This window comes from Siniperca chuatsi, linkage group LG2 (genome assembly GCF_020085105.1).
Source record: "Siniperca chuatsi isolate FFG_IHB_CAS linkage group LG2, ASM2008510v1, whole genome shotgun sequence".
NCBI lineage: Eukaryota > Metazoa > Chordata > Actinopteri > Centrarchiformes > Sinipercidae > Siniperca > Siniperca chuatsi.
The window spans coordinates 28,828,370-28,851,066 of record NC_058043.1 but is presented as its reverse complement, the minus strand read 5'-3'; the positions used below and the strand labels follow the sequence as shown (position 1 = coordinate 28,851,066).

Below are 22,697 nucleotides of genomic sequence, written 5' to 3'. Positions count from 1 at the left end.
TTACACTCTCCAGTAATACCAGTTGCCCTTTAAATGAGTCATTTGAACCTTTACCATTCAATCATGCTGTGGAGTTAATTAAGCTATACCAAGAGTAATAAAGAAGATAGATGACACTCGTCATACATGCATGCCCTGACTCTGTGACGACAACTGAAGGTTGGTAAGGTCAGAGCCCAACAATTGATGGAACTGTCATCAACCTATCATAGTGGAAATCCACCAGCAGAATCAGATTGTAGATTGACTTCTCACTGGTCCAGGGGACCAAACAAATGGCCTGAGACATATTGGTGGCCTTGTCCCCAAACGCTAAACCTCAGAATCTAATCTGAGCAAGCAATCACTCACTTGCTATTAATGTCATTATTTATTCCTGTCCGATAACTGGCACATACAGTAGGCAATTATTGACTTCCTGCCGTCTAGGAATATGAAGTCCAGAGGCTGTCAGTTAGACTCATCAAGATCTAACAATCTATCATCACCAACACTGTGACGCAAACATGTAAGGCCCCTCTGCAGCTAACTCTGAATGGGCCTCTTCCCTGCAGCACAGAGCAGGCGAAATTTGACATCTTTCACATCTTTCATGTGAGGATGCTAAATCATTTCAAACGCACAACGAAATTTAACAGACCACTTTAGAACATTGGACACAGATTATGGGGTTAATTGTACTGAGTAAATTTTAAACAGTTGGAGCTTTTTTAAGTGTCACGGTACTCCGTATTTGACTCCTCCGATTTTTTACTCATTGTGGAGTGCAGGATTTCATTATCAAAATTACTGTAAAAAGCCTACCTGCTAACTTAACTCAGATTGTTACACAAGCCTACTGTGAAAATAGATAGAACAAGCTTTTCCTTTAAGGCCAACATAAAGCTTGAGTGCAGGACTTTTACATATAAATAACATATAAATGAATGTCCATTACATTCAAGTCCTTGCCAAACGAGTTCACACAATGCTGATTAAGCCTATTAAGCCTAAGCCTAGAGTTTTTAAATCTAGTGTCTATGGCAACATTCCTGCGCCGGCGCACCGGTAATGATGCGTTTTACCAATCAGCAATGATTGGTTTGGTTTTGATTTGATTTGATTTGATTTGGTTTGCTAGAGCGGAAGTGGGGAGCAATCCAGAGCCATGTAGAGAGCGCCGCAATCTGCCATTGCTGTAAAAAAAAAAGTCCATTGGAGATAATGTTTATTATTGAGCATTGTTTATTGTTTGTTTTGTTGTAGTTTGTTTTTATGATTGTATAGTTTGTGTTAATATGCTCTGGCATGGTTGTATTGTATGCAGTCACGCCAGTAAAGCCACTTGAATTGAAATTGAACGGACATGACGAAACTCTCTCTCTTCATGGCTCTGGAACAACCGTAGCAACGGAGTAAGCTACGGCAAGCGTCCAAGAAAAGTTTCTGATGCTCCAGATAAAAAAAAAAACTCAGAGGCGTTTAGAGGAAGGATTACTGTCAAAAAAAGAAAGTGATCGACAGCGAGGACAAACACAGATAACCATTGGTGTAGCTTTAGCTTTTCCTTGTTGGAGAGCGCTGAGAGAAGTGCCTGAGGGCAGACACAGATGTCATGTTACTGCTCTTGGACAGGTTGGTAAAATATTTGGAGTAGGCTATGTAGCTATTACATTTACTCTACCTAAATAATGGATTATTGTCTTGGAACTGTGGAAATGTCTCTGTATTTTAGTAACTATTTCTGAACATGAGCCTGTAGGCATACATCATAAGCACACGTCGATAGTGTTTGTGTAATTACTCTCACTGCCAGAAGGGGAGACAAAAATTCCACACTCCAGATTTAAATTGGTTTCTCAAACAGAGCAACAAAGATTGCATCAATTGTTAATACATTTTCATTAATAGGACTACAGTATCTGTTTTCTTACAGCGCGTTTATTTTCAATACTCAGGGTGGCCAGCCCCGACAGTCTCTCCTGTGCCATGATAACAAAGTATGATGAAGACTTGCAGCAGTGAGAGAGGGAGAGAATGAGAGAGCTCATGTGGACGAGCGGGAGAGAGGGAGCGTGTGAATATGGACAGAAGTGTCGACGTGACATAAAAACTTTCTTTGATCATGAAGCGTAATGTTACTCTGCAAATCTGTGGTTTATTAATATATGAACTACACTGCAGACTGGAGTCTCTGTTAGTGACAAACAGACGGACAGATCCGCGTTACATACACTCCTCTCCTCTATAAACGTCTCTATCCTCACTGCACTGCATTATTATAAACTATGATGAACTGGACGTGTATCTCTTGCCCACGTCCAGGCACTGTCTCTCCCTCTTCATCTCCTTGCAGTTCTCATTAGTTCCGTGTTGTTGACTATGAAGTTGCTGTGGCTGTTTGACATGCAGTATGTTGGTGTTCAAGTTTGCTGTCTGCTGTAGTGTAAAACGTTCTCAAATTGTTGTAAATTGTTTTTAATAATTATTAGATATAAGTTATCCTAGCCATTCAAATTAATACAAAAAAAAACATGAATATCGCTCACCATTTAGTATGACATCATTATATAGACTGACCTTCTCTCAGCACCTTCAACTGTGACTGACTTCCAGCATCCCTGGTTTTTAGAAGTGCACTTGTGACAGTCACAGGTAGAGTAAGAAATAGTTTAATAGCAGTGGCTACATCAGGCACTTGGTAATATGGAGTGGTGCTTTATGAACACATAAAGGGGGGTGCAGGGGTATACTTTATGGGCCAGATCATCACAATGGTAAGATCTGCAAAACTGATAGTGCTGACTCATTATCTTGGAATGTTGTTTTTTGTGTTTGGTGTCCCTGTGTTCTTTGCAGTGGTTGAAAATAACTATAATAATAAATATCACTAAAAAACTAAATTTGATAACTAATTTAATGAGCCATTCACAGTTTCACTGTACCAACCCTTTGCACATAGACTTGCATGGCTCAATCTTTGAGACAAGCATATGCTACTGACAGGATCGACCAGGTAGTGCATTAGTGAAAGATGCAATTTTGAGATACTTGTACTACAATTTTATGTTATTTTATACCTCTACTGCACTACATTTCATATATTGTACTTTTGACTCCACTACATTTTGTTGACAACTATAGATATGGATTATGTTAATTTATTATTCATTAATATAGATTAAGATTTTACACACAAACATGCACTGTTATAGATTAAACTACCAAATAGTATAGAAAGCAGTTAACATTACCTTCATTTGGAACAGCTGCGACTATGAGGCTAATGTAGCACACTAAAAGGGGCTATTCTGCATAATGAATATTTTTACTATAAGTACATTTTATAAGTACATTTTGCTGTTAATACTTCTGTGCTTCTGCTTAAACTAGACTAATTGTGTTTTTGGCCACTTGGGGGAAGCAAAACAAGCTGAAAACACAACACTGGCATATTATTACAGTATAAAGTTGATACGGCAAACATTTTAGCAAACAGTTACCCACTTACTCATCCTGCAGATACTGAGTGACATCTGGCCATCTGAATGTAAGTCTGATATAAACTCTCTTTTAGCTCTGTTTTGGTTTCTACCAACTCATAATGGGAAACATCTGGCTCTTTAGCTACTAAATACTCCACTATTCGTCTCAAAACACATTTTTATCCTGATTTTACCTGAACTGGTTGTTTATTTTACTGTTTATCTTATTGCTTCTGTGTATTTTATGTATTTTATTTATTTATATTTCGCCATTCACTGTGGTATCTTATTTCTCTTGTTGTGAAGCACTTTGTACTCTGTTTTGATAAGTGCTCTATAAATAAAGTTTTATTATTAATATTATTATTACTACGTCCACCAGCTAGTCATTAACTTTGTCTGTGTGTTGTTTGGTGCTAGGCAGGAAGTATACAGTGGGTTTATCAGACCTTTTTTGCTGAAAACAGCTTCTCACTGCTGCTAGAAATTAGGCTGATGAGAGCAGAGTTGCGGGCCATAAAACCAAAACAATGAGCTGAAAGATACTAAAACGCGGCATAGAGCTGAAGGGAACTGTAGAGTTGAGTGAGAGCATGACTCATTGATTTTACATTCAGATTTTGTAATGCTTTCCCTCAAAACCTTGGCCTCGCACTCAAATAGCCCCTGCTTGCGCTTAAATTTGCGCTGCTTCTGCTCAAATTGCATGCTTGCACAGATTTCCTGCGCTCCAGCTTCAGCCCTTCTCCTCCCACTCAGGCTGCTTCTGTGCCATCTGCTCTCAGATTTCTCCTCTGCTCTCTGATTTTTTGTGCAATAATCCTTTCAAAATTCCCCACGCAATAGAATTCCAGGTGTAGTGTTGACCAATGAAATGATCCCTGCCTCGTTGCAGGCGCGTTCACTTTACTTCTTAGAGCGTCCCTTACGGGCAGTTAAATATAACTGAGTGCAAGCATACAGTTTGAGCAGAAGCAGAGCAAATCTAAGCACAAGCAGGGGCAGAGTGCGAAGGCAGAGTTTTGAGGGAAAGCATTTCAGAATCTGAATGTAAAATCAATGAGCCATGCTCTCAAATTTAAAGATGTCACTCTTGAATAAAGAAGAAGAAAAAAGCCCCATATCTCTGTGGGTTTTTCTTTACGAGTTACATTACTACATTACACGTAGTCATTCGATACATTGTTAATATAAAGACATATTAATTAATGCAACTTTAAGCAAAATTTTGAATGCAGGATTCTTACCTGACTTACATTATGGTATTTCCAATTCACTTCCACCTGCAATTACTGATTTTAAGGGCAGCAGTAACATTGCCATATGACATATTGTATAATTACCTTTGAAGTTGATATGGCAGTTTTTGGCAAACATTTATTTACTTATTTATACATCCTGCAGTTATGGAGCAACATTATAATTTCTGGCCACCTGATGAATGTAAGTCCAATATGCTCTCTTCTCTTCTGTTTCTGGTCTCTACCAACTCCAGAGAGAAATATCTGGCTGTTTAGCTGCTAAATGCTCCGCTATGTTCACCAGTTAGTCTCTGTGTCTGTCTGCTGTTTGGTGCTGACCAGTTAGTGTACAGTGGGTTTTTAGAGGTTTGTCTCTGAAAACAGCTTGGTGTTGTGGGCTGGGCAGCTAAACAATGAGCTGAAACTCACTAAAAGCCCCGTAAAGCCAAGGGGAGCTACAGATTCTGGTGATAATTCTCTGTAGGTTCATCACTATGAGTGACCCTTTTCACATTGTCACATTGTTTTCACATTGTCATTTGACACATTGTTTGATCTGCAGTCATGACTTAGAGTAAACTCTCGTCAGCACACACAGGGAGTTAATAGTTCCCCAGAGAGATTTTTCCATGTTTATCATGTTATCAAGCAGAACCCACTATGTTATCCTGGAGTGCCACTGGCGTGTCTTTTTTCTGCTGCATCTCTTTTTCAGTGGAAGCTCAGAAGCCATAAAAGTTTGCCCAGAGAGAGATGGAAAAAGAGACTCACATGCAAAGGTTAGACTGGCCTCTCGGCTGACGATGGTCCCGAAAGAGTTGGAGGCGAAGCACTGATACGTTCCAGCATCTTGGTCTTTGTTCAGATGGCTGATTCTGAGGTTGCCTCCAGAAAGGCTGTAGTGAGATCCAGACTTGGGACTGATTTCTGTGCTATTCAGTTTCCACCTAAAAAAATAAATGGAAATAATTAATATGTCAATTAAAGTTAGGGTAGGTAACGTTAGAAAAACTAGCAAGAGACAGTTAGTTAGTTAGTTGAAAGTATAAAAAATCCCACCCCCTCCCTTCAGGCCACCCTCCAAAGCCACTCCCCCAAAGCACATTTTTTCATGCGCAATGAGTGCATAGCAGAGTGCACACAGGTAGGCAAGTAGACAGGCAGGTAGGCCAGTCATCATTTCATTCGGGCCAAATTAAATATTGGCCCGAATGAAATGATTGGATGGGCTTATTACAGGCCTGCGACAGCCACAGTTTTTTTCAGTTTTTTCCGCAGAGCATTTGATATATTAATTGCTGTTGGGATGTAAAGAGAATATATCAAAAAAATGCTTCTGAAATACATTACCTACCCTAGCTTTAACAAATGAAACATTGTTCAGTGTAGACTGGGGCGTTGGAAGCATTCCAGACCACAAGAAGAAGAAGAACGTGACCTGTACATTTGATTGTTGAGAGGGCCCAGAAATCACGCCCTCCAGCTTAGTGTTAATCTAAGCAGCAGTGAACCACTGTGGTGCCAAGGACTTGACTCCCTGAGAATAGATAGCATTGCAGGCCATCCATCTTGCCAGACCCCAGTCAAACCACATAAAAATGCTGCTTAATCATTATGGTGCGTCAATTAAAACAAATGCCTGCAACCTTGCCTTCACACTTGTGCATTCTAGACTAGTCCACATGATAATCATTGGTGTTAAGGGTGATCAACGAAGGATATAATTCACTTAAAATGGCAACAGATTCTCCAATCTCTCTACACAGATGCACCTTATTAGAAGAAACACAGGTGGGAGGAAAATCAGTCATTTCAGAAAAATGGTTTCAAGCCATAACTTACTTCAGCCAGGGCAAAAAAGAGCTCAGACACTGTTATTTGTTATCAATGATGTATAACCATCAAAGCAATAAAAGGTTCTGCACAGATAAACAAGCATAAAAGGAACATTTTATACCTTATTGGAAAATGGACAATACAGATTTCATTAGGGTCCAAGGTGATTTAGCAGTTGATTATTTATTTGAGGAGAAGTTCTATATTTCCTTCTACTTTGATTTTTTTATTTTCTCTGAATGATTTCAGGTTCAACTGGGAAAAGGGTATATTGTTTCATTTGGAAAAGAAAGCAGCTTTGATGTGGGGGCTTTGCTAAAGCCCTTTTGTACAGTAGGCAGAAGTTGTGCAAAGCTGTTTTTGTGCACTGGTATCTTAACTCTCCTTGTGCCAATTTGGTGCCTTTGAGGCATTAGAACCTTTTGAGAAAACACAGTAGTAATGCATTATCATTGTGGTATTTATTTTCTTGCTATATTGTATCTTTTATAGTATAATATACCCTATAGAATAGACTTGTTTGCTTATTTTGTTGCAGAAAATCAACTATGTTCGGTGTTGTGGCCACTGGAGTCGGTACATGATCATCATATAATACACAAGTAGGAGCTGATTACATGAAGAACAATGACAGACTATGTTGCTTACCCAACTACCCGCACTGACGTGTCTCACAAACAGCAGAATATTTGTGGGCCAGGCATTGCAGCACTCACAAAGCGCCTCTTAAGACTTTTTTCTTTTAATAGACAAAATGTGTAGCACAATGGTCTTTCATGGCCCTCCTCTGGTTCAGTCGTAAGTAAGTGCACGCTCTCAAGAGCCTTATTACTACGCACAATAGAGAAGAGCCTGGGGGGTGGTGGTGGCTGCGGTCTCACAGGACTACAGCAGCGATTCATTTGCAGCTGAAGTGGAACAAACAAAAATCAACATAAATATTTTACAACCAAGTAACACCTTCGACCTGAATGAAAAAGCAGAACGGACAGGGGAGGGTGGAGCATGATGCTCCAAATCTCAGTATCAGGCTCAGATAGTGGCTTCCTCTGTTTCTGAAAAGGGATCCCATCAAATATGAACGCAGCCTTTTGACAGTCATAATTGCTCAGAGAGACTCGGCATTGCATCCATAAAAACAAAATGAAACGAAAACGAAATGTTGCAAAAGAAAGTTGTCAATTCAGTGCTTTATCTGTGTCTTTCTAAAACATTAGACTGGAAAAGGTTTTGATGTATCTGAGTGAGCAATCATGTCCAGTGTTGAAAAGGATAAAAAATGTACCCAGTTGGAGGGCGATATTGTGAATCCCTACATGTACTATATTGTGTATGTGTGTGATAATTAAACATAGTGGTAGTTAAAGATAATTGCCCAAAGCTGCCAATGCTCTTTTGTGACAAATGGAATGCCCTGTGACAGCTCTTGTCACTTTAAGCCAATTAGATAACAACTTTAAAGCCGCTAAGTGACGGATACTCTAATTTCTGTGAAACTCGAGCACATTCTAACTACAGATAAATTGAGACCAGTTTGGGAACCGTGATACAAAGCAGCATGAGGGGAACTCTGAATCCTGTGATCATGTCACCGTGTATCCTCCTCCATGGGAAGTATGGAGCAACAGATTACATCAAACTCATATAAACCAGATTATTTAATAATTCTATTTACAATGATTTATGATGGCAAGCAGGCCACAACAGCAGTTCCATTTGTTAGGCACATGCTTTATGCAATCATGTAACAACAGGCGGTTTACACAGCGGCATAATACCACACCATCTGGCTTATGAAGCTGTGAATGTTAGACGGTCTGTTCCTGTTCTTAAGCCTGGTGCTTTAATGTGTTAAAAAAAATACTACTATGTACTACTACTTTGTAAACTCCACATATCCCATAATTACAGTTAAATTAAATTTTTTTGTTTGATTCTAAAATCAAAATAATTATTTACTGTACATATTGTGCATTTTAAAATAAAAAAATATATATATCAAGAAAAAGAATACAAACAAGAGCGCCTCTAGTGTCCCCCACAACTACTGCTGCTCTTGGAGGGGAGAAGAAATCACTTCAAGAGGAAAAAAATATGAGCTTGTCCATGGGTAGGGTGTGGCATAAAAAATCTACTACAGGCACCATACCATGCCATTTACCATATTGCCACAATAGTTAGCGTTTCCAGGGAAAATTTCTTGCATCTTCTGAACCAGCTGTCCAGTTTCATGGCTGGTAAGTAACTCCTTATGTGTTAAAATTGCAGTAAAAATGTTGTAAAAAAACTAGGTTTTTGAATATCTTCTTCACAGGACAGCTCTTCCAGTTCTGTGTTTTGTGAACTGTAACATCATCCTTGTTGTCTACGGGCTTGATTCCCCGTGGCTGTTTTTACTTAGGTCAAACTAAAAGAAGACTGAGGGACAAGGTATCTGAGTTATGATATTCGAGGTGGAAACTTGCTTATCCAATGGCCTGCAACTATCTGGTGGTCCAGCAAGCAGTGACTCAGAGGTGGTGACAGAGTTAAATGCCTCAAGCGATAAGAGGCATACTCAAAAGCCACAAGTCACCCAGACCTGAATGAAGAACTTGTGTGTGTGGTTCATCAACTATTGAAAGATGGAAGATAATGTGAATTGCTCAATAATGATAATAATTGGATTTTCTTAATTTATGTAGTTATTTTACTGTATGTGGTTTTGTCTGTTTGCAAGTATCTAATGTTGTACCTAATGTCCCTTTATTAAAAATACCCCTAGTGGTCTAATATGAGCTTGCATGTACATATGTACTGGGTTTACCTTAATGGAAAAGCTTGACATTTTGGGACATACGCTTATTTGCTTTCTGGTGGAGAGTTAGATGAGAAGATAGATACCATTGTCATATGAGTCCATTACATATAAGGCTACAGCCAGCTAGCAGCCAGTTATATACTATTATTATACCGTATTATCATCATCAACCGGTAAACCCACTTGGTACTTCACACTTATTTTATTTTATACTTATTTAATTTATTTTCTGACCTGTTTTATAGTGTATTATATCTTTTGCTAGTACTTTTTCCTGTGTTCACTGACATAAAGGCGAGCTGCTGTAACAAAGAGTTTCCCTTCGGGAATCAATAAAGTATTTCTGATTCTGATTCTGTTAGCTTAGCTTAGCACAAAGACTGGAAACAGGGAGAAACAGCTAGCCTTCTCTGCCTAATTGTAACAAAATCAACCTACCAACACAATCGAAGCTCACTAATTAAGATGTTCTCTCATAATACAATTATAATATAATTTACAGTCTTAATTAGCTGCTGAAGCCTTGTTTTAGGAGGAGTAGGCTGACGCTATTTCACCAGCCAACTAGGTGCTCAAGTCACAAAGGAGCAAATGTGAAGAAAAAAAAACTTTCTTTATTCTTCTTTATTTCACCAACACGTTTCGGTGCAGGGCCTTTATCAGGGTGATTTACAGAATTTGTAAAAAATACTGCCTATATAACACTACAAGAAGGCAGAATCTTTATCAGTTATCCAATGAGAGCAAGACACATAGATGGCCAGCCTCCAAAAGATACTGCACCTCCAACACAGAGACTTCAAAATAAGTACACACCAAAATGAAACATAAACAGCAAAAAAAATATCAAAGTCACAGAGGTTTTATAGCTTTTTTTATAAAAGTTTTGTAGTTTTGTGACTGTATTAGCAGTTTTAAAGACCCACCCAGGTTTTAAATATTATTTTTTTGTGATGCTATCTTGTGACTGTGATATGTTTTTTGTTGTTTGTTTCATTTTATTGTGTACTTACTACTCTCCCAGTTAGTCAGCTAGTGTTGCCAAGTTGTTGTCACATTTGTAGCCTTATTTTTAACAGACAGATATTAGTGTGATATCAATCTCATCTAACTCTTACAAGACATTCTGGGAAATAACATGGAATGTGCGGAATAAGTGTGTGTCACAACACCCTAAAGAAAGCAAGTGTGCTGATTTATAACCATTTCATTAAGTGGCTGGAATTGGATTTTTTATGCCACAACCTACCCATTTTCTCCTCTTTAAAATATGAAAATATCCTTTGTTTCTCTTCATTCAGGTTTAGTGCAGACAATACTGTGCACATATCTTCACTCATGGAATTGAATGTAAACACTGCAATTCAAGCTGTCACAGTTTACTACTGTGCAACATGCAATTAATGAACTCTGAACATGATTTAGCTGTTGTCTGTCCGTTGCGACACATCTTTAGAAGGTGGCAGCCGTTCTGACAGGACTGCACAGCGACCTTGACAGGAAACAGCTGATTAGGTCATCCTCTAAGCTGGCTCAATTCCAAGTATTAAATGTACCAATCCTTCCAAATCTCACCCCAGAAATTTCAGTGAGCAAACATGATTGATTTGAACTTTTACTTGCCAGAGATGCTGCAATACAACACAACCCCCTTTCAATAGACTAATGTTCCATGCGAGGAGGAAATAAAGAGGGAAAAAACAGCTGCTCTTTGAACTGTGCAGCAGAAAAAAGATGTTTGAGCTGGGTGTATGCAAAGCTTAACATGCATTCCTAGGCTACAGTTAGACAAGACACGTTTCCAGCAGGGGGTTGAAAGGAAAATCCACCACAAAATAGAATCCATGTAATACATTCCTATGATCCTGATCAGCTCAGGCTTGACTTGCGAGGATGAACAAGTATCTTCTACACCTAGAAACAACAGAGCCAAGACTGTCTTGTTGCTGAATCAAGAGACAAATCCTGGAGCGGTTTCATTCAGGATGAATGGAAGACTGAATCTGAGGACACAATGACAATACCCAGCCGATATTACAGGATACGGACCCTTTCATTACTGTAGAGACTACAATGAAGTACAGCACATTTGAAAGTACTAGTGGTTGAAAGTAAGTACATTTACTCAAGTACTGTACTTAAGTACAATTTTGAGGTACTTGTACTTTACTTGAGTATTTAAATTTTCTACTACTTTATACTTCAATTCCACTACAACAGTAAAACGCTGCTTACACATTGTTGCAGCAGTATTAACAATCTAATAATGTTATATATAATCATATATCCATCACAGGGGACATTTTACTGCAGGTACTTTTACTTTTGATACTTTAAGTACATTTTGCTGATAATACATCTGTACTTTTACTTGAATGAATGACTTACATTACTTGTAATGGAGTTTTTTACATGGGTATGTATGGGTACTTTTACTTAAGTAAAGGATCTGAATACTTCCTCCACCACTGGAAAGTATAAGCTCCAAACACTTTTTGCATCCGCAATAAGTCTAATTCACTGATAGTGGGGCAGCTTCAGGCTTTGTCAGTTAACTAGAACCTTTCTGGTTTCTAGTTTTAGAACATAAGTGTCATGTAGAGTATATGGATTCAACTGAGATCAAAAGAACAATGTGATCTCTGTTGTACAGTTCATCATTTTAGTTTGTGAAAACTGCAAATCCGTAATTCTGTAATTACTTTGTATTCTTACTATACTATCAAGAATTACACTGATTACTATCAAGAATTACATTCCTAAAGACTGTGAACCTTTTTGACAACCCTTACCCAATCTAGTTTTCATTTATATTTATTTATGTGAAATAGAACTGCTCTAAACAATAAAAAAAAAAAAAAACAGTTTTATGAGCCGAAATCCAGAAATGGAGCTAAAGTGGCGAGAAGCATCTCAAACTTGCCAACTAAGAAAACTTAGAGCCACCTATTTTTGCAAAAACTAAATGGAAGGCTAGGCTATTTTTGTACAATTTTAAATTGTTTGGTTGTATGTCCATGTGTTTTCAACACACCACAAACATCTCAGTGCATAGATAAAAGACAGTGTCAGCATTCCAGAGAAGAAAAAAAAACCCTGATTGGACACCCCATGCCTAATACTGTCAAAACATTTACTAATGTAAAACAAACAAACAAACAAAAATGTTAAAGATTTTATGGATTTTGTCACTCCTGTGTTTCTTATTTCCATTTGTCATGGATATGTCTTGAGCTTAGGCACTACTGCTCCAATTGTGCTTTGGGTGATGTAAACAGGGGGTGTATTATTGCAGAGTTATGCCTATGTTTGTTCATATTTAGGGGAATCTGCATCACGAAAAGTCAGCCTGCACTAGCATTGCATTTGCTGCTGGCAGTTCCTGCACCTTAACCATGGATGTACAGATAACAATTACCTGGATTACTTTTCATACTTAGTAAGCGAACATATGGATGTTTATCCTCAATAGACAATAGAGAAATCTATCACTGGAAAGAGTTAAAGGATAAGTTTTATTTTTGGCAACAAATCCCATGAAAAGACCAAAACAACGTGTAAGTCTGTTACTCAATACATTCCGTCTTTCTGTGGTTCTTAGCAACAAGCCCATACGTTCCAACTGAAGATGTACATTTTTAAAATGGGTCACCATATGTTACTTTTAGCAGCTGGGCACTGTAGTTTTTAGTAAATGTCACTCAAACAGGAGTAAATACTTTTAATTGTTGGGGACTATTTCCAGCTGTGGATTACAGTAATACACATTTAGAGCTCTCCTGAGTATTTTCAGCAGCAGGGTGGTTATGTACGATTGACTCAAAATAAATTACAGTGCCAATGTTCATCATAATGAAGGACCATGTCACCCGGTGCAACAGTGTGGCTCATTGATGTGTGTTTAATAGCTTTTGGACAACAATGGACCTCAATGGCACAGAGGAATACGATATATCAGGCTTTGCATACACAGAAAATACTTACTAGAATGATCAATTCATTGTTGGTTTTGATATTTTCATGGGATTTGTTGACAATAAGAAAAACATAGAATATTCCCAGATTTATCCCAAGTTGTGCTGATTCCAGCAGCGTATGATATATGTGTGTTCCTGTTTAACTGAGGTTTGACTCTGAGAGGCAGGGTACCATAGTTACTTTTCACCCCTGCCTGACTGACCTATTAAATAAGAACATTTCCTCAAGCACTGTACAATTCAGAGGTACTTGCTACTTTATACTTCTACTTCACTACATTTCAGAGGGAAATATTGTACTTTTTACTCCACATTTATTTTACAGATATATTTATTAGTTATATTGCAAATTAAAGGCTCTGCACACCCACCCAGTTGTTTTCAATCACTTTGGCTGATTAGACCTCCAGTCTAATGTAAATTGGGTGTATGTATGTTGGGAATTATGTTATGTCATCAAACCTTATGTACAGGTTAGGTATAGGTTGTCCCCCCCACCAGCATGTACAACAAAACCAACAGAAGGGTGAAAGAGATGTCAGCCAAGCACAGTTCATACACGCCCACTTTGTCCTGAGAAGAGGTCTATTTATGCAATATAAGTGAAAACACCTGCATGGGTGGACCATGATTAAACTACCAAAAAAGTAAGTACTTAGAATTTGCTCTACCTTGAACAGCTCCAACATTAAAGTAATGCATCAATCGTAACAAATCAATAATGTATAAAGATGTAACACTGACTTGGTCCACTCTGCATAATGAGTACTTTTACTGCATGAGTACTTTTACTTTTGTTACTTTTCTGTTAATACTTTTGTGCTTTTACTTGAGTAATATTTTGAATGCAGGACTTTTACTTCAGACTATTTTTACACTGCAGTATTTCTACTTCTACTTAAGTAAAGCATCTGACTGCTTCTTCCACTGGTTAGTGGATGTAGATGAGTCTGTGCCCACATTAAGTGATTAAACAGTCTTTCGGTATAAAGCATCACTTAAAATAAATAACATGAACCTGCAACATTATGTTACAGGATTTATGGGTATTTAAGTTTCCAACAGTTCACTTTTATTGGTGTTCAGAGCTGCCAACATGAGACATTGAGACATTTGCCAGTGAAAGGTTGTCTAAAATTGATGCATTGTCAGTAGTATAAAAGCAAGCAGCATTGATGGGGAGAAACAATGTGCACACACTCACTGGTAGATGGGAGGTGGGCTTCCCTGGGCTTCACAGCTGAACACCACCTCCCTGTTCCTCTCCAGAGTCTCCACAGGATACACAATGCTGCCTGGCTGCTTGGTGAAGACAGGACTCTGCAGGACACTGCTCTCTGTAGGACAACAAGGAAAGACAATACAGCTGACTATAAACTTAGACAACAGCATGTTTGTAAAACAGCCAATTAGTCAGTGGCAGAAACAGGTTGATACTGATTTAAGTGTTTAAAAGGGCAAAACCACAAGTAGACAAAACATATCAATTTGAACCGAATGACACCATGGCACAGATAAGAATGATGAGAGACATGTCTTTAAAGCTATTTAGGTGGTAATAGGATATAGTGCCTGATTTATGTTGGACAATTGTCTGGAATAATTCCTTAATTTACTTCTGTCAGCCTGATTTTTTTTGTTCATTTATTTATTTATTTGCCCAATGAGTGGTTAGAGCTCTTTGTTGTAAATGACACAACAAAGTCTCAGTTACTCCATTAAGGTGCCATTAACACAGTGTGCTATTTGTGCATGGCTTTACAAAGTATCAATGACATTTTGAAGACAAGGAAAAGGAACAGACTTAATCAGTCTTATTTATTTCACTCTTATTTATTTAGCTTAATTGTTCTTATTCTTTAAAGTTGAGGCAACCAGAATCAGTCATCAACTGATATCTGATATCAGTCTGTTTTCTTCATTTATATTAATTAGCCTTTTTTTGTATTGATAGTTTTATCCAGTTGAAAGTAAACATAGTTATTGGATTTTACTTCCAATCTTAAAATCTAAAGAAGAAGAACACAAAGAAGAAATATAAACCAAAAGAAAACTGACCATTTTAAACAGGAGTGGGCCTAGACTTCTAAAGGGAAACATGCTTTTTAAAGCAAAACTGAACAGCAGTGTTGATGGTACAGCACTTCATAGAGGATTTCAAAACATTCTTTAAAAAGAAAAGATTAGGCGATTTATAGTAGAAGATGAGAAGTGACTGCTGTTCTGACTACGCTGTGGGAAATGAGCTCTAGATCATTCACACAGGCTGGGACTAGAGCTGAATAATGGTCTGAAAGTGTGGGAGTTAAGGTGGGATGATGACATTAATATATTAACAGGAAGTCTTCTTTTTTGGAGCCCTTCCCACTTCTTTATTAAGTTTCCATGCTTGTGCAGAATATGGCTTCATGAAGCCTTTCTTGACCAGGAAGTTACCTAACAAATGAGTCTGCGCTACGAGAGGTGGAGGAGGACTTCAGATAATATTGGACAACATTACATTTAAACTGTGGTAAAGTATGGAAGGTACAGAACAATAACTAGCTTGTATCCTGCTTGTGCACCATTTCAAATATAGCACTGCATGCCTGGACAGGGCAGGCTCTAGGGAATGTTATAGGAGGCCTGCAAGATCAGTCTCATACTACAGCTATAATCAGTGATACTCAGGAAAATAAAAGACACCCTGTCTCTAGAGATCCACAGAATATATCAGAATTTAAGATGATTCCACTCTCTAAAATGTCACAATTCTGCAAGAAAAGGTGGTTTAAGTACCCTTAAATCCTGCTTAATATGTCACTGACTGAAAAGTTTTTTTTACACGGTTTATATTTTAATGCGGGAGAGCCATACATGATATCGAATTTTTTGCCGATATCTGGTAACATAATTTCCTTTGCAGCAATAATGTTGCAATACCAATACCCTTACCCTTGTATTTGCATTACCACTGTCTAGTTTTAACCAGTGATGTTAACCTACTATTACACTATGATGTTTAGTGTGTCAGTCAGAAGCTTAACAGATGGACTAAATGATTACATGGATGATTAATCAAGTCAATGATTTGGTAATTTCATTGATTAATTATTTACTTTAATTCATAATTGTATTTCTATTATTATCATTTTACTTCATTTTTAGTAAATCCATTGCATACTTTTTGCAAATGTTTTAAATACATATATTTATTTATCTGTAATTTTCTTGCTACATGTTTTCCTCTTTTCTTTTAAAACAAAAGATTTGTAGTGTAATAGTGTAATAATGCAAAAAGTATACAGTAAGAAATGTTATCACTGCACTTTTGTAATCAATTATATAAAAAAGAATTAAATGTAGAAAAGATCTAACATTTATTTTGACAGAAAATTTTTAAACATCTTTGCTCATCATTTGCAGGTTTTTTAAAACTCTTTTTATTAAGGGTGGCAAGCAACCTTGGTTGGTTGGCTGGTCAGTGGTCTGTCAGATAGTTAGATATTTGTAGCCTCCAGATGATAACGCCTAATGATTTTGTTGACTCTTCATATAACATTATCAGGTCAAAACTTCCTATTGACAAACTCTTTGGCCCTTGACAAGCACTCTCCGCATCTAATGATAGAATTCCTATGACATTTGCTGTCGATATTTAAGTTCCCTCATATTTTGTCTTTAAACTACAGAAACTTTAAAGCAACAGGAAGCTTCAGCATTGTGTTGTGAAAGTAGTGACAGATCTTTGCATAGCTATATAGGATGACATGCACAGGGTAATGTATAATTCAAAGAACTGCTCAATAGGCAATCTAATTCAAGAAAATGTTTCCCTGCACACCTCACATTTTACAGCATCAGAATATGCTTCCAAGCCACCAGAAGCATTCAAACCTCATGCTAATTTTAGTATGGGGTAAGCTATTCTTTTTTTATGCAAAACTGAACACAGCGTTTAAAGGTATCACCTCTGACAAACATTCTTAAGTCTGGAGAGTGATATTATAAGGAAAACAGTTTCTAGTAAAAACACCAAGGAATGAAATCTCTGTATATGTAGATTCAGTCATTGATGCAGTCAGAGCTATTGTTATCCCTCCAAAAGAGGATGGGCAAAAAATTCATTTACTGTGTGTTCATTGTCAACATGCAACAGTGCACCATTTGTGGCAAAAAAACATACTGACTGAATGGTCGCATTCGATAACCATTTGATAGCCATTTTTTGATAAAATTGTAGAGTGAGTCAAGGGTTTTCCAATGGTAATGCACTTAACAAACCTTCTTGTGTATCCACTATCAGCGAGAATTACAAGAATAATTTTAACCTTATACAAAAGGTAGAAAATGACAGAGAATGGCATGGCATGTTTCAAATGTTTCTCTGCATTAGCTAAACTCACTCACTAAAACACAAAAGAGGTAGAATTGGGGACAGAGGTGCAAACAAACAAACAAAAAAACAGCAGCTGTGAAAAAGAAGCTAATGTCCCCAATAGGCTATAATTGCTCCATTAATCAACAACTGTCAGAATAAAAAACAATGCTCTGTGTCAGTTGATAAAGTGACAGAAATTCTACATCACTCAATTTTATATTCAGTCAAGATTAATATCTTTATTACTCATAAATCGTCAGTGCTATATTCTGTGGGATTGCTGTGAAAATATCTGTGAAGGTGATTTCACAGATATTTTCAGAGATATGGCCAGCCTGTTTATGGTGGTTAAATGTGAAATCAAATATATCATGTGCTAAATAAACATTTGGAAATATAGCTTATCTTTTTTAATAATGCAGTTATTTTGATTATGAGGCATATTTATCTTAATCCAGTCATTACACTGGCACACTTTTGCTCTTGTTGTTGGCATGCAATTTTTCAAGGCATAACAACAGTTGAACAGTGTTGGCTGCATACATAGTAGCGGTGTAACGCATACCTATCTGTATTTGTTTATTTCACAAAAATCTGTATTTGGATTTAAATCAGAAAAGGGTGTTGCTTATACTGGAAGTTGACAGAAATCTTCAAAACTGCTTTATTTTGTGTTAAATTGTTTTCTATTGACATTTATACCCCTCATACATAAATACATGCATTAAGCTCACAAATTCTACAAAACAACATAATGTTTGCACCATATAATTAAATTAATTGAATAATAAAGCCTGATTTGTATTTGAACCCCACCTTCAAAAACATTTAAAAACGCATAACAAAACTAGAGGTTTTAATAAATGCAAAACACAAGTCAGACTCGCATTGGGCCATATTGCATGATTTTCAAGAAAGACGGGAGGTTGCGTATGTAATAGGATGAGGCCTAGATGAATGTGAAGGTGGTTCATGTGTCCATGATAAAAAAATAAAAATAAAATAACAATGCTTGTCACGGTTCTAAACTGTGCCCTATAGAGTAGGTTGCACACTGGTCAGACACATGCTAGTTGCTGCAGTTCCATTATTTATTACATCCTGCAGGCACAATAGATTTGTAGTCCTGGTTTGCTAAATTGTGTAGCTAGGCCTCTGTGACTGAGTTATTCAAGCATATATAGGTATACCATGCTAACATAAGTTGGTTAGTAGTAGTTCATTTATTAAACCATTCCATTCAAATTCATTTATTGGTTAAATGTAACTTCAATTGACAAAATGTTTGTTGTATTTGCTCGCATCCATATTACCTGCTGGTCATGGGTCCAAACAGGAAATGAGAGCTTCCAAAGGGCTTTATAGTAGAGGGAACTCAGACTGAGTATAGAGTAGATTTCAGGGAATAGTCTTTTTAAGTACCCTAAACAAGTTATGTTGTTGGGATTTCTATGTTAGAACCATTGGAATAATGATTATAAACTGTTTTTTTTATTGTTTTCACATTGAAATGTTATTTTACTGTCATAAGTGATTATGCATTAACTCCTTTTAAAAGCACGGGGTAGAAGCTCCTCAGGGATAGTTTTACATTGTTGGAGTTGAGTTTGTTCAGTTCAGGTGCAGACCTGCTGGAAGCTTGCTGCTAGCTGGGAGTAGCCTAGCCTTTTATTTGTTGACTGATTAATTTCCTTAAGTTCTTTTGAAAAGTCTTTAAAAGTTAATTTTGTTTTGATTTTCATTATTGTATACAGTGTCCTTTCACAACCTCACCAAACCCAGACTGAACTGCTTTTTAGTCTTGTGTAAACTACAAATAAAACATACATAACGGGTGAATATTACTTCTCCGTGTGCTCTCCTTCCACCACTTGGCCAACCCTAACAATGCTATTGAAAGAAAGGGGGGACTATAATAGCTAATTGAGCCTTATTGTGGGAAGAGGTCCAGGTGAAATAAAATTGGTTTTAAGTGTGTGAGAAAGTGAGAAAGCTATTGACAAATATATGAAAAACTCTCTTGGCCATTTTCTTTTAAGACGGTTCCTAACTAACCTGTTGGAAAGTCAGAAAGGAGTTGATGGTACAAATGATGAATGAAATCATGGTACACCTCTGTTGAATAAACTGTGTGAGCAAGCTAAGCTAATGAGCTAATGATATTTGGCTGAGTTATGACTCTGAGAAGTGGTTTGACGTTTGTGTTAAATTTTGGGTGACATGAAACAAAACAAATATTACTGCAAAAAGTTGGATGCTGTTCGTATCTGTTCAGAGCACATTATCTGTATTATATATATGTTCACATTTCTTTACATCCCTAATACATAGTATATGTACAGTATGGAGGAGGCTAACCCCTGCTTTGTTTCAGTTGTTTGCGAACAGAAGCAGATGAAAACTTATCCAGTTCAGATGAGGCTGTTTAACATGTCCTCATGCAGTGGTTCATGCTGAGCAGAACAGAAGTAGGTCACCATTAAAATCCGCACCCCATGTTTCTCTAACACTCAGGTACCTTTACCAGGCCTCCCAGTGGGCCTCACACACCTGCGACGGGTTGTTTCTCTTCTCACTGTTACAGTCATATTCATCTGCATGTGACTCTGTTGGAAAAACATGTCAGCTCAAAGCACCAGGTTACTGCCACAGGGAATACCCTCAGCACTCTGGAAATTGGCTGTTGCCTACATTATGGTGACATTCAAAGATTTCAAAATCTTAAATGGGATGAAAAATATGTATTAACGTAGGAAAGTCTTTGATCACAAGCCTCCCTTTCCTCTGTGACAGTATGAGAATTCTTTCTCTCATTTGAATGTATTATAGTCGACTTATGTATTTATTTTGGTACTTTAAACATTTACGGGTTTATCTCAAGATCATAGGCCTATTTATACTGTACTTTTTTACATTCTGTACCCTTTTACTGACATATTTTCCTTATAAAACATTTCACTATCATATCAGGTGTCATTAAATCTCACTAACACAATATGTGATACCTGCCATAATTTCTAAATATGAGAAAAAAAACCCTCAATCTGAAATCTTTGTTTTTCTGGCTGTGTCTTGGTTCCATTATTAGTGACATAGGTTCATTGTTGCATTTCTATGAACATGAATAGCCAGGAAGTACATAAACAGATTAACAATCATGACTTCAGTTAGCAAAGCTTTATTAAGTGATTAGGTCGAAACTGGTTCAACAAAACTGTGCAGCATGCACCCGAAACTGATAATTAGGGTTAGATGTGCATGATTCAACATTTATCAGCTGTGAACACATTATAAACAGAAATAATAGGAACTGAAGGGAAATGAATACTGAAGAGTTTTGGAAAATATATTGTCAGAAAAGTGAATGTGAAACAACACATGTTTATACTAAAACCACAGGCTGTAACAATCAATCAAAAAGGGAACCAGAACTCCTGAGTCAACTGTCAAACACCTGAGACAACTACTTCATTCACAATTGATAAAAGTAGAGAAAGTTGAGCTACTAATTAAAGGAAGGGAAACTTGTTGGATCTACACTTTCTCCTAAGGGCCTGAATGATAAATTGCTATTTAATAAGATGCAATGACATCTCGTTGGGAAGTTTCTCATTTTCAATTATGTTATTTTCCTCTTCTGAAGGGGTACTGTATGCATATTGGGTTTTTTCTTGATTGAATTTGCATTTATTGTTTCTGCTTGTATTTTGGTGTGCTTCTTTGATATTTTGATTTAAAATGAAAATTTTATATATATATATATATATATATATATATATATATATATATATATATATATATATATATTTTTTCCTGAAACAAGTGTTTCCACTATCCTTAGATTCGTCTTCATTCATGTTTTTATCAATGTGTGTATAGTGTGGTAATTGTCTCAGGTGTTTTGAGATTTGGCTCTGGAATTTTGGCTCCCCTTCTTGATTGGTTGTTGCAGTCTGTGACTATAAATAAGTGTTATTTCACATTGGGAATTTGATGCCTGGAATGGTGTGCCTCTAATAAACTTATGCACCACTTATGCACCTCTCAACAAGGTGTGTTCAACATATTCAACACAGTTCAACATATTTTTAAAGAAGTTACAAAAGAATGCAGCATTTATGTTGTCTGGTTAAAATGCATCATTCTAGCTATGATCCTGTGTTAAAGAATCTGTGGCACAAATATTGCTCTGCAAAACAACCACCTCTGCGCTCATGGAGCCCCACTCTATCACTCGCTTTGTCTTGTGTAGCCTTGTGTATACTGGGTCTTTGAAACTAATCCACTGAGGGCTGGCAGGTTTTAATGTCATCCAACAATGCTACAATCAAACAGCTATTCACATGGTATCAGCATCAATCTTCTAAGAGCTGGAAGGAAGATATTTCTGCACAGACTATGCTCAGCTTAAGCTGGCCATAAAGGAAAAGATTAACGGCCTTGAAACAGTTCTGATTTGGCCGTCCTGAACTGCCTTCATGCTTTCAGCCTGTTTGGAAAGGGTTTGCCACTATTGGAGCCACAACAGAACACCCACAGAGATGAGGTGCAAAATATTCTGAGAAAGGACATTTCAGGACATTCATGTTAGAGTTCATCATGTGTGAAACGTGAAGTCACAGGCTGGATATCTTTTTATTGCTCTCTATGGTTAGGTTAGCAGGAACACAACGGTGGTTTGACCTAGAAGAAAGAACATAATGATTTTATTTGTACAATTTGATTAGCACCTTTTTTATCTTCAGAAATATGTATTTAGCATTCCACAAAAAAAGATGAATGCAGTATATTATTTCTGTAGGAAGATGAATACAATCAGAAGAGACCCCTGACTCATGATTTCCTGTATAATCCCTGTAAGTACTGTGCTTTGGAACATAGTACTTTACAAAATGATTGCTTCTAAACAGACTTTTGGTTTGTTTTGCCCACCACCAGTGCTCTTCTGCCACTACTGCTATGCATGCTGTAAATTTATTGCGCATGGTTAGTGAACAGCATGGCACTCTAATGTAGCCA

At 37.2% G+C, this 22,697-nt stretch overlaps 1 protein-coding gene across 2 annotated transcripts in view; it reads right to left on the bottom strand.

The window, feature by feature from the left end:
• cntn4 (contactin 4) overlaps positions 1–22,697 on the bottom strand; it is a 186,356-nt gene that overhangs the window by 113,770 nt on the left and 49,889 nt on the right. For both annotated transcript variants that reach the window (XM_044182712.1, XM_044182722.1), the window contains exons 3-4: positions 14,523–14,655; positions 5,477–5,652 (exon numbers count right to left, since the gene is read on the bottom strand). In XM_044182712.1, the coding sequence (XP_044038647.1) occupies positions 5,477–5,652; positions 14,523–14,655 (309 nt within the window). The remainder of the gene's footprint in view (positions 1–5,476; positions 5,653–14,522; positions 14,656–22,697) is intronic.